The following is a 12,775-nucleotide window of genomic DNA, read 5'->3' as shown; positions in this document are numbered from 1 at the left end:
TGGCGACCGCACTTCCTGGTCCCGATTTTCGCCTTCAATAAAGATGGTGCTTATGGTACAGGTTCCCTGACAGTCTGGATTCCGGTGGCAGTTTTATTTATTTATTTTTTAAGATACGTGTTCGCAGACGTAAGTAGCAGGAAACCAGGAGCCCGTATCCCTCTTTTCTCCAGGGCCCGCGGCCCGGGGCCTCCCCGCTCCGCGGCGACCCGAGCCAGGCCGGTTAGAGTGGCGATGGGGGTGCCCGGCGCCCCGCTTTGAAGGTTGTTCCAAACCCTCTCTTTTTAGCGGCTCCGGTTGCCCCGAAAAATCTCCCGCAGCCCCCTTGTTCGTGATGCCCCAGGGCGTCAGCTGCCCAGACGGGGACTGAAAGACGTCCGCCGGGCGCAGCCGGAAGCGCACGCCCCCTCACCTGCCCCACTCGGGTCGGCCCGGTTCCCTTCTGTGGTGCCCGCGCCACCGACACCACAGCCCTCGGCTCTCTGTGCAGTGGTCTTGGCAACATGCCTTCAAACCGCGCGTGGCTGCGGACCAGGACCGGCCTGTGGACATGTTTCTTTTACAGAAAAAGAAATCCCCTTGAGTGGCCCCTGCACGTCTGGTCCTGGCCGGGTCGCGAGGGCGACTCTGAATGCTTCGAGGGAAGGGATGGAATCTCTGACTACATATACGTTTTGCAGTAGACGGGACACAAACCTTACGTTTTTCTTGAAGGTGATGGCGCATAAGCCTTTTCTCCTCTAGGCAGTGGTTCTCAACCTCTGGCCCTTTAAATACAGTTCCTCATGTTGTGACCCAACCATAAAATTATTTTCGTTGCTACTTCATAACTGTAATGTTGCTACTGTTATGAATCGTAATGTAAAATATCTGATATACAGGATGGTCTTGGGCGACCCCTGTGAAAGGGTCGTTCTACCGCCAACAGGGTCGCGACCCACAGGTTGAGAACCGCTGCCTGGGGTAAGAGATCCTTCAGCTTACGGTACCTGCTGGTCCCCAGCCCATGGCTGATCAGGTCCTGCCAAGGCCCGCGCCCGCGTGCAGAAGGGCAGCTGCAGCGCACCGGCAGTTCCTGCAGTGGCGGGGCAGCTCTGCAGAAGGCAATGTTAGAACAGAACCACTGTTTCTTCTCCGCGATGTTGAATGAGACGTCGCTCTGTAATACTCGAATAAAAGTTGCTTTTTAAGCAGGGTCTCTGGCCCACTTTTTTCCAAATCTCATAATAGATGGAGGAATTGACCCCCTTGTGTGGGAAGCAAGAACAGAACAGATGATGCATGCTCAGTGTAGCTCATTATGTTCAGAAACACCTGAAATCAACGAGGTGAATTAATTAGCACAGCCCCGTGTTCAGCACCGTGGTCTGGCACTCTGCTAGGGTTGAATGGATGTCCATTTCCTTAAGGAGCTTATAGTGCAGGGTGGTAGCTTTCAGGGCGCATCACTCCTGTCACCTGAACTTCAGTTTTGTCTCTCCCCAGGGGGAAATGGAGGCTAGAGACAAGCAAGTGCTTCGCTCCCTTCGCCTGGAGCTGGGTGCAGAGGTTCTGGTGGAGGGACTGGTTCTTCAGTATCTTTACCAGGAAGGGGTCTTGACGGAAAACCACGTTCAAGAAATCAAAGCTCAAACCACAGGCCTCCGGAAAACAATGCTGCTGCTGGATATCCTACCTTCCAGAGGTCCTAAAGCATTTGATGCATTCCTCGATTCCCTGCAGGAATTTCCTTGGGTCAGGGAGAAGCTGGAGAAGGCAAGAGAAGAAGCCATAACCGAGCTGCCTGCAGGTAGGCCTCAACAAGATAATTTCAGACCAGCTCCCAAATTGTTGAACTATGGCCTTTGGATTTGAAGTTGAGGTTTTAGGGTAGGAGGGGATCAGCAGCTCCCGAAAGTGGGTAAGGAGTTTGGACTGAAGACATGGCGTGACAAGGATGGGATGAAGAGGTGGCATTAGAAAGCGCTGGGAAGGAAGGAAGAATGCACCATGATTGAGAGGGTGAGGAGGGAGCTCAGAGAATATATTTAGAAATGCTTCCAGGGAAACTTGGCAAGTCACTTGGGAGACATGTTCTCATCGGAGAGCCAGGCCATATCTCGGCCCTCGGCATCAGGAGCCATGTGGAAAGTGCAGATGGGAGAGCAGCGCGAGGCCTCCTGATAACTGCTTCATGGGGTGCCAGCGCTGCCTGCTGGAAAAGGTCAGATTCCTGAAGGGGGAGGCAGCCTCTAGGAAGGCATGCCCTGCACCTGCTCCCTGGCCTGGCCTACATGGCCAGAAGGGATTCTTTGGAAGGCTGGCTTAATTTGTGTTTAAAGGTTATTGATTTAAAGTCATCCTTTTTAGTTTTGTTCAAACACCAAGAGTATTAACTTGTAAGGGTAGTAGTTAGTGCAGGGTCTCATTTTGTTTTTTAAGCAGGGTCTCATTTTGTTTTTTAAGCAAGTTGGGAGCAATGGAAAATAGAAATAGTCCTAGTACCATTGATCTGGCTTGTAGCAGGAAGAAGATGTGATATGAAATACTTGTTCTTCTTAACAGCTCCCATGATTTATGCTGTTTATAAAAATTGAGCAGAGAACTGAACTGCCAAAAAAAATTAATTAAAAGTTCACTTGTAAATTTTTAACAGTTAGGAAATCAACATTCTTTGGAGTTTTCGTTTTGTTTTTTTTTAAAATATATTTTATTGATTTTTTACAGAGAGGAAGGGAGAGAGATAGAGTTAGAAACATCGATGAGAGAGAAACATCGATCAGCTGCCTCCTGCACATCCCCCACTGGGGATATGCCCGCAACCCAGGTACATGCCCTTGACTGGAATCGAACCCGGGACCCTTTAGTCCGCAGGCCGACGCTCTATCCACTGAGCCAAACCGGTTTCGGCTGGAGTTTTCAATAGTAGTAATAGTCAGAATTTCTCCAAGTCAGTGGTCCCTAGCCTTTGTTATTATTGTTTTTAAAATAGCAGTATATCTGGCTAAAAAGCAAACACCAGTAATAAAAGACCACTTTTATTGTTTTTGCCTTGTGGACCTCATATTTTGAATGATTTTTCCAGACCACATTCAGTAAATACGCATGATTAATTTTTCTATTTTTATTAATGCCATATGCCTGAATATCTGATCATCATGAGATGACCAGTTAACTTGGGAAGGCCTAGTAAAATCCCAGTGTAAAAAAAAAAAAATATTTTCATTTTCTTGCATGACCAAATTACAGGCAAATGTATATTTTATGCTTTTTGAAGTACTGAAAATAGCTGGCCTTTAAAGACCACAGGAATTCTCAAGTTGGATTGTCTTTACCAAATTAAATACTTTAGGTGCAAAGCCTAATTAAAGTATCTAAGACATTTCTACCACTGTATTGAAAGCAGAATAAATAATATAGAATTGGGGAGATGTTAAAAAAATATTAGGGTATCCAGTGTCTTTTCCTGGTATTTGACGTAGAGGTTCCTCTTGGCAACACATAGTTGAAAACAGCAAAACAGGCAAACTGAAAGTCTGTTCCAACCAAAATATTTACTTTAATTTTATAATCGTTTTGGGTGATGTAAATAGTACTGTTGTATATTTTTAATAGAGGTATGACCTCATTGTCATTTCTTCAGATTCATTCAGAGAACAAGAAAAAAAATTAAGATTTTTAAAAAACAAATGGTGAAAATTACAGAGAAGTTGAGGGAAAAACAGTTTTGTGTGTGTGTGTGTGTTTAAGTAAACAGAAGGAAACAGTGTAGAGTGGGAAAGATCTAGTGTGTCTGTGTTGAAGTTCAGAAAAATAATGTTAGTTTGTGTAATTATGTGGAAGTGGTCAAATGCGATGATAGGTTGACTACTGCACAAATTAACTACTCTTGTTTTCTTGTTGAGTCACACTACTATTGAAAAAATATCCTGAAGAGAGTTTGATTTATATATGCCTCTATATACTGCCTACAGTGACAATTACATAAACTCACTTTCTAAATAATTATTGTTAATTATTCAACATTTTAAATAAGATTACAAAATATAAATAAGGTATGGAGAATAATGGTGCAGTGAACATCCTTATCCCCATCACTGTTATAAAAAGATACTACCATTGCCTTTGAGGACTTCTGGGTGCTCCTCTTCAACCCTCGCTTATCCTCAACCCCTACTCACTGATAAACCCTGAATTTGGAGTTTATAATTTTCTTTTTCGCTTTGTAGGTTTCCATTTCATAGTCACTTTAAAAATCCACATACATTATAGAAAATTCACTATGCCATAATTTTATATGTATATGTAAGGGATTGAGGAAATGATATTATTTTAAAGGAGTTGTTAGTTAACAACCTCCTCTTTTTGAGGCCTTTAACTTTGTGTTTAAATGAATTACTTTGATGGCAGTATTTTAGTTCTAAAATTAAATTGGGACTTAATTGAAATCTTTTTTCAGTCTTAGAAAAAAATTAAAATTAAAGTGCCTTCAATTTAATGTTCCTATAAAAATGTGAATGATCCCAGAGGCCTATTTCCCAGGACCTCAGTGTTTCTTCAGTGTTGTAACAGAGTAATTTTAATAAGCTTTTAAATAGTCCATTTAAATTTTTGTAAAGGCATTTTGAATTTTGAAGAACTAGGCTGCAGGAAAATGTGGTGCTTGTATATATATGTATATACATCAACCTCTCCTGACCTTTTATAATAATTTTGGTTGAATTTTGAGCTGCCTCAAAGGCCTTATTTGGTGATCCTACTTAGTTCTTTTTATTTATGTTCTGGAATTAAACCTTTGATTCTCTTAGAATCTGCCTAGATGACTGGTCTCCCTATCTCTGTTAATAAAACTCTAAGATGTTAATAGAAAATTGATTTTGTGTTTTTCTCACCGTATAAGGACTCATGTATTTTAAAAGAGGAATTCTGGCAGTAAAATGACGTAATCCAGCTTGGCACCGTGGCAGGAACACTTGACAGTGTGTCCCTTACTGGCCAGTAGACACTAGATCAGCTGAAAGTCGTCTCTGGGCACCTGTCAGGTCATTTAGGAGATGAGTATAAAGCTGAATTTGGGTGAAGGCAGCGTGGGCCTGCCTGTCTGCCTTCCCACTACTCATGGGCTCTGTCTACACTGCAGCCTCTCCAGTGCCTGAGCTAATCTGGATCTACAAAGGAGGTGTATGGGCAGCCCCAGTCTCACTTGTTGGTAGGACAACCTAAGTGATGATAGGAGTGACTTCTGGGCCCCAGGACTTCCTGTTCCATTGTGCTGGCCCTGGCTGTGGGACTGGGTTTTTGTCAGGATTCTCATGTAACTGTCAGCCTGGCAACCCTGCCTTTACCCCTGTTTTCCTTTAGGTTTGGGAGTTATTTTCCTCCTCTCTAAGCTAGATTCCTGCTTCATATTCTCTTAGCCACTGGCAAGGATATCTTGGAATACAGCTCTGTGCCTCCTATGTTAGCATCCGATGCCTCAGTTCTTTAGCCTGCTGGAGTGGCTGTCCTGGGGTGACATTTGCTTCAACCTTGCCTGAGCTTGAGCTGGTCCTTGCCATGAACCCTGTGCCCCAGACTCCTTGGCTGCCCTCACTGGAACAAGATGCAGGGCTGGCCTGTTTTCCTTCTACTTACCATCTCCAGGGCTCAGCCTGTCCCTTTTGGAGCTGACGTTGCCTGATCATGTATATATAGCTACATTGGTCACTGTCTCGAGATGCACTCTGGCTCTCACATATATACTTGGATGCATCTGAAGTTACTGAGCAATAATGGCAAACATTTTAGGCATTGTTATAGGTTTATTAGATTTCTAGCCTGGGATTTTCCAGTCATACCATGTCTTGACTATACTCTGCATAAATTCAGTGTTGATCTCAGTTTATCTAGCTTGTGGTCTATCCAAGTACTTCTGTAGCTGAGTAGAGTTTACTTCATAGCATTGTGTGTACTAGAGAGGGAATAATGGGAGAATATCCACAGCGGGACCTCTTCTTGTGGTAAGGGCAGAGTCTACAGATTTCTGTGTATCCTCGACATGCTTATCATATCTTCCTGAGGACCAGTGAGGTGCCAGGTACTAGGTAAAAAAGACACATGAAGGACCTCTGGATCAACTGAGGGGATTCATTTGTTTGTTCGGCAAATAATGAGTATTGACTATGTGCCAGACATTAGGTGCTAGGGATATTATAATAAACAAAGCCCCTACTCTTATGAGCTCACTATACTCTACAGTTCAATGGGGACAGAAAGCAAGCAGATGAATAAATAATACAGTCATGTGCCACTTAACAACCTTTTGGTCAATGGCTGATTGCATTTACGATGGTGGTTTCATAAGCTTATGAAGGAGCTGAAAAATTCCTATTGCCAGTGTTGTCATAGCTGTCATAATGTCATACAGCAACACATTACTCAGGTGTTGGTGGTGATGCTGGTGTCAACCTACTGCTGCCTGTTCTATAAAAGGATAGCACATATAATTATGTATAGTATATAACACGTGATAATAAATATGTTACTGTACTTTTCTCATTCTTTTAGCATGTAATCTTTCTACTAATTAAAAAAATTGTGCTGTACGATAGTATGCTGTGCTACACTGTCAGCAGGTTCATGCACCTCATGTTTACCACATCTCTTGATTGCATAATTTTCTCTTGTACTTGATTAAATCTCATGTTGTTTGTACAATAACACGCTGTACAGGTTTGTAGCCTGGGAGAAATGGGCTGTACTATATAGCCTACGTGAGTAGTAAGATATGCCATCTAGGTTTGTGTAAGTGCACTCTATGATGTCATGAAATGACAAAACCACCACAACCCATTTCTCAGAATATATCCCATCATCAAACAGCACATGACTGTACATCAGGTGATGATAGTGCTGTGAAGTAAAACAGTATGTGTGTGGTAAGGAAGGCCTGAGCATATTATTAGGCGAGGTCAGAGCAAGCCTTTCTGATGAGGGGATGTTCAGCAGAGACCTGAATTCTGCCACAGAGTAGACACAGGAGGAAGAGCAGTTCAGATAGTGGGAGCCCCACGTGACTGTGTGGCAGGAGCCCAGGCCCATCCGGGATAAGAACCTTCCTCCTGGAGATGAATCACAGCACATGTCAGCATCAGTGCAGTTGCAACCGTTTGTTGTTGTGTTTCCCAAAATGTAAGATGTGCGCAGAGCCATGATCTTGGTACCTTTTAAAATGATTTTCGATGATAAGTGGAATGGGATTGAATCACATGGTGAGAAATTCATTTTCTTTTTCAATACTGATAGCCAGGTGAAAGCCTCTGTTTGGTACAAGTATTTCTGAAACATCTTGCTTGATCCTGCCAGCTTTCTTTTTAATAGAAAAAAGGTCCTCATGCTTAAAGCCTTCCTTGGACAGAATATTTAGCTCAAACTTAATTGTTTTGCTTTTTTTTTCTTATATCCGTTTAACATTTTTCTTCCATTTGTGACAAGTAAAACTGTTTTCTATTTATGAAGTTCCTTTAAAAAACACATTGCTTTGCCCTGGCTGGTTTGGCTCAGATTGTTGAGCATCAGCCCGTGCATCTAACGGTCTTGGGTTTGATTCCTGGTCAGGGCACTTACCCAGGTTGGGGATTTGTTCCCTGGTCGGAGTGTGTATGGGAGGCAACTTATTGATGTTTCTCTCTCACATCGATGTTTCTCTATCTTTCCCTCTCCCCTGGTTTCTCTTTCTCTTTCTCTCTCTCTCTCTCTCTCTCTCTCTCTCTCTCTCTCTCTCTCTCTCTCTCTCTCTCTCTCTCTTTCTCTCTCTTTCTCTCTTTCTCTCTTTCTCTTTCTCTCTCTCTCATCAAAGAAACCTACTAAAGAAACCCACATTACTTTTATTTAAGTTAAAATGACTCAACATAAAGAAAAATACTAAGAAAATAATAATGGTATGAGATTATGGCCTAAAACATAAAGCTGCTTTTCATCTATTTTCTCACTTAAAAAGAGTGACTGGAGTTTTGGGGCAGGAACCATTGCCTGGATGGCATAGTTGGGGAAGGAAGACTCTAGCTCTAGCTCAGATAGAAGAGATGGCCATATTCAAGGGTTTTTTTTTTTTTGGTTTTTTTTTTTTTACTGTTTTGCTCATTCAGTTTATGTATAGTGGCTGGGAACTGGTTAAATTTATTAGTGGAATTGCCAGAATGACTTAATTTTAGGCTGCCTAAACTGTAAACACATTAATTTGCTAGTGTAACAAAGTCAGCAAGATGAAGACATATCTTGGTATTCCAGACTTTTAGACTGGGAGGGACTTACAGTTCATCTAAGTTTTCTGAGAAAACCAAGTCCTAGGGAGATAAAGTCAACACTTAGCCACGATCACATAGCTACTTATTTGTTGCCAGCACTGGAATCCAGGCCTCCGGATTCTTGATTTACGACCTTTTCTGCCGTGCAGTCTTGGCTCCCCACTGGGTTTGAAATGGAATTGTATATGCTGTAGTGTTAATAGTGGAAATTAGCTTTGTAAAAAATTGTGCTAATGATTTGATTTACTTTTAAGAAGAAAAATTTCAAGGGCTTTTAGAGGCATTTTAGAATAAGATTTTACTAAAGTATTTTATTTTAATTAATGCTAATTTTAATTATTTAAAAGAAAATTTTGATAGTTCAGTACTGCATTTCATCAAAAGATTTCCTGCCTCCTGTCCCTCTTCCCCATCCAAGGCTGACATAAAGGAAGAATTTTATTGAGTATTTACGGGACTGATGAAATAATGCATCTGTTGGCAGCTAATTGCAGCTCTTTCTAGGAATAGCAAACCATGTGACAGTTCTCTCCCCAGCAGGGATATATCCATCTCACTTTAAAAAGTGGATTTATTGTTCTTTCCTCTTAGAAATTATCACTGTGACTTTTTTCTCTCTCCTGTGGCTGTATGGGTCATTTGGCTACATCAGTCACCTTACTGACCATAAGAGGTTGATTTAGCTTCAACTTTGGCTTTTAAAAAACTGCTGATCCCCAGACTTTACCAAGGTCAATTCATGCCAAAATCTGTGGAGGTGGGGTATGGGCAGTGGTATTAAAGATACACACACACACTCTAGCCCTGACTGGTTTGGCTCAGTGGATAGAGCGTTGGCCTGCGGACTGAGGGGTCCCAGGTTCGATTCCGGTCAAGGGCATGTACCTTGGTTGCGAGCACATCCCCAGTGGGGGGCGTGCAGGAGGCAGCTGATTGATCTCTCTCATCGATGTTTCTAACTCTCTATCCCTCTCCCTTCTTCTCTGTAAAAAAATCAATAAAATATATTAAAAAAAAAAAAGATACACACACACACTCTCACATGCACATATACCCATGCACATGCACAAATGCCCTAATAGGTTATTTTACAGGAAAGCCAGGTTTGAGCATCTTGTTTTTGGACCCGCTGATTAGGTGCATGGCTTCTTTCTCCTTATTGCTCCCTAAGTATGGACCTCCTAAAGCTGTACACTTACTTGAAGAGCTGTTCTTGGTTTTGCAGGGGAGGAGGTGGAAGGATGGTAGGAATGGAGATGTAGAAGGATATAGAGTTTTGTTTTAAATCTATAATCACAGATGTTTCTAATTCTCTGAATATCTTGAACATTGTTGCTTAAGAATATTCCAGAATCTTAGACCCCATACAGGTGTCACTCTAACATCAACCTTAAAATGCGTTAGAGCTCTAGGGGAATGCATTCATACATAGAATGAATTTGATCAGAGGGTTTTGAATTAGCTGGTGAATTTGGATTTGGGGAATTATTTTCATCATTTCTTCACAATGTTTGGAAATTAAAAACCATCCACAATACTCTGTGCTCTGTAGATCAAGCTATGTCCAAATGGAGACAGAAACTGCCAGTGGAGAATGAGTTGGATGCTGCTCTCAGATACAAAGTGAGCTGAAGAAGGCTCGAGGATGGATGGGAGACAAATGGCCTGAGGGGAAGGCCAGCAGGGAAGACTAGGACCGGCTTAGTCCCTCTGTCTGTGGGTTGGTCAGACAATCTGTTTGTAATTAAGAATGAATTTTAGTATTTTCTGTGTCTCACAAAGAACCTCAAATAATATCAGTAAAATACTTACTCTGTGTCAGGCACTATTCCAGGCCCTTGGCATTTATTAATTTATGTAATCCTGACAGTTACCGTTATTGCATAGATAAGAAGATGGAGGTACAAAGATGTTAAGTCATTTGCTCAAGGTCATAAATGTGGAATCCAGGCACTTAAATGTCAAAGCCTGATAATTCATAGGCTATAAAAACAAATTCTCAAAATTAGTTTTTCTTTCCTTCCTAATTCTGATTACTTGTGGCTGCACCAGAGCCCAGCATTTATCAGCCCCATGCCCTCTCCTACTCCAGGCTCTCCCAGACGCACAGCACTAGGGGCTTTTCTGTCTTTCTCTTTCCTGCTTATTGTCAGAAGACTAATTCCTGGTTGGTACCTCTCTCTTCCCCATCTTACTTTATCTTTTTTTTTTTTTTTTTTTTTTTTTTTTTTTGCTGGAAAGGTCTAATGTGAGGCCATATGGGGTCAAGGAGCAGAGCCCCCGGGTTGCTCCCATCCCATCTTGATACCTTGAGAGTAAAAAAAGGCTAAATTTTCTTGCCTGTGATCAGGAGACAGACGTGGTGTCGGCTCTCCTGATACTGCGAGTCGGGTTCCACTTTTACAGCTCTTAAATCCTGCTATCAACAGTTTCAATAACCAGCTTTTCTGGTGGTGCAGCCTGAGAGTTTAATCATACACTTAGCAAGGTAGCTTTCTCTTTTTTTATGGGTGCAGTTCAGACTTGCAGGCTGTTGTTATAGCTAGCTGCAGGAATGTTTGCTTTTGCTTAATTTTAATAGGCAGCTGTGTTTATACTTGTTCTTTAGTTTGAGCAGCATATGATTCTTTGGAGGATTTTTGCCCTCAGAGAAAAAAAAGAGTACTGTACTTTTCCAAACAGTAAAATTTAATTGAGAAGGAAATATAACCTCTAGAAGTTTGGGGCAGGTTTTAGTCTTAGGCTTTATTTTTTTGTTAATGTTATAAAAGAAATCTTAACTCCTTATAAGAAGTGCCAAGTTGACAATTCCTGGAAATGTTCATGTTCTATTTATGCTCAGCACCATAGCAGAGAGGCTGGTGACGCTGTTACCAAAATAATATCGCTGAGCTGTAGTAAGTGGCAAACAGGAGGCTTGAGGTTTTATACCTAAATAGAAAGGCTTTAATAACATCTCTCAGTTCCACCATTTGTGCATAAGGTATATGGGTGCTGAATGGTAATGGTAAAGACATTACAGAGAATTCCAGAGCAAGCAGACTACATCTGCTGGGACTTGTCCTGTTGTTAGAACTGCAGAAGGCTAGAGCTGGAGGGATCTGAGAGCCCCCAGTTTACAGATAGGAAAATAAGGAATGTAAGTCAGTCTGCTAGCATGTATATGGGCTTATTGGTTCAAGTGTAGACTTCTTTTTTTAAAAAAATATATTTTTATTGATTTCAGAGAGGAAGGGAGAGGGAGAGAGAGATGTAAACATCAATGATGAGAGAGAATCATTGATTGGCTGCCTTCTGCATACCCCCCATTGGGGATGGAGCCTGCAACCCAGGCATGCTCCCTTGATGGAATTGAACCCAGGACCCTTCAGTCCGCAGGCCCACACTATATCCACTGAGCCAAACCAGCTGGGCAAGTGTAGACTTCTTGATAACATAAGCAAATATAGGGATTTTTCCACTGTGACTGGGTAGATCACAACTTTAAAGAATTCCTCAAGTTCTAGGAGTGGGGAAGGAACAGTTCCAAAAGGAAGAGGTGAAAGCTGACTAAAAGATGTCTGCTGTACTCTGTCACTCCCATTCTTTTTATATTGATCAGGTTCCACACTTGCAGGCCTGAAAAGGAATGACAGCTCTTTTTTTTTTTTTTTTTTTAATTGCTTAAAGTATTACAAAGGGTATTACATATGTGTCCTTTAGACAGCTCTTTAAGGAAGGAAAATGTTCTACAGCAAAGCCCAGGTTGAAGGCCAGAGGTGGTAGGAAAAGTACAAGAGAGCAATGTTTAGAGCGACCCAGATCTTAAACTTTTTCAAAATAAGAAGATATTGGGGGAAAATGGATTGAGGATGTTAAAGTAGAGAGGAGATTAGAGAGAGAATTTGGATTGGGTTCTGGCTAAAGGCTTTACATATATAAACTCACCTTATCCTCATATTTGAGGATAGGTCTTTGAGGTAAGTACTATTATAATTATTTGCATTTACAGATGAAAGTATTAGCTAAATTGCCCAACGTGGCATAACTCAGGTAGCAGCAGAGCTGAGATTTGAACATGGACAGTCCTCCAGTCCCTGCTTTTAATCACTGGGCTACCCTATCTATCCCTAATACCACTTCTTAGTTCTGCTCAGAGTCACCTGGGCAAGCTATAGCTTCTTTCTTTTCTGACCCTTTCTTGCCTTGGTTCTCACAGTTAGCCAACATTTCCATTGAGTGTTTTTTTAAAGAGCTTACCAAATGACAGCTCTTTAAGGAAGGAGAATGTTGGGATATTAAAAAACACACACACACACCAAAGAAGATAAGAAATGTTTTCTAAGAAATGGGATTAGACAAAATAGAGATTTTGAATGAGATTGATATGGCAGTTTTTGTTTATTGAATCTTTAAATATGCATCTCTTTTCATTTCTTTTCATTTTTAATCGGCATTTGATGGTGCTATGGGCAAATGTGCTTTTTTCAGGCTTCTCATATTTGTTTGAGCCCTTTTATTCCTTTATGTGC

General features: G+C 41.6%; 1 protein-coding gene across 4 annotated transcripts in view; it reads left to right on the top strand.

Annotated features, from left to right (window-relative positions):
- The window catches only part of CRADD (CASP2 and RIPK1 domain containing adaptor with death domain), a 205,184-nt gene continuing 192,409 nt past the window's right edge, over nucleotides 1-12,775 (top strand). For 3 of the 4 annotated variants that reach the window (XM_036301587.1, XM_036301591.1, XM_036301589.1), the window contains exons 1-2: nucleotides 144-714; nucleotides 1,486-1,789. In XM_036301587.1, the coding sequence (XP_036157480.1) occupies nucleotides 649-714; nucleotides 1,486-1,789 (370 nt within the window). In that variant the 5' untranslated portion in view covers nucleotides 144-648. The other variant, XM_036301588.1, reaches the window with a different exon arrangement.

Source organism: Myotis myotis, unplaced genomic scaffold (genome assembly GCF_014108235.1).
Source record: "Myotis myotis isolate mMyoMyo1 unplaced genomic scaffold, mMyoMyo1.p scaffold_m19_p_3, whole genome shotgun sequence".
In the NCBI taxonomy this organism is placed as follows: Eukaryota; Metazoa; Chordata; class Mammalia; order Chiroptera; family Vespertilionidae; genus Myotis; species Myotis myotis.
The sequence above is the reverse complement of the archived record's forward strand: the minus strand, read 5'-3'. Positions and strand labels throughout refer to the sequence as shown.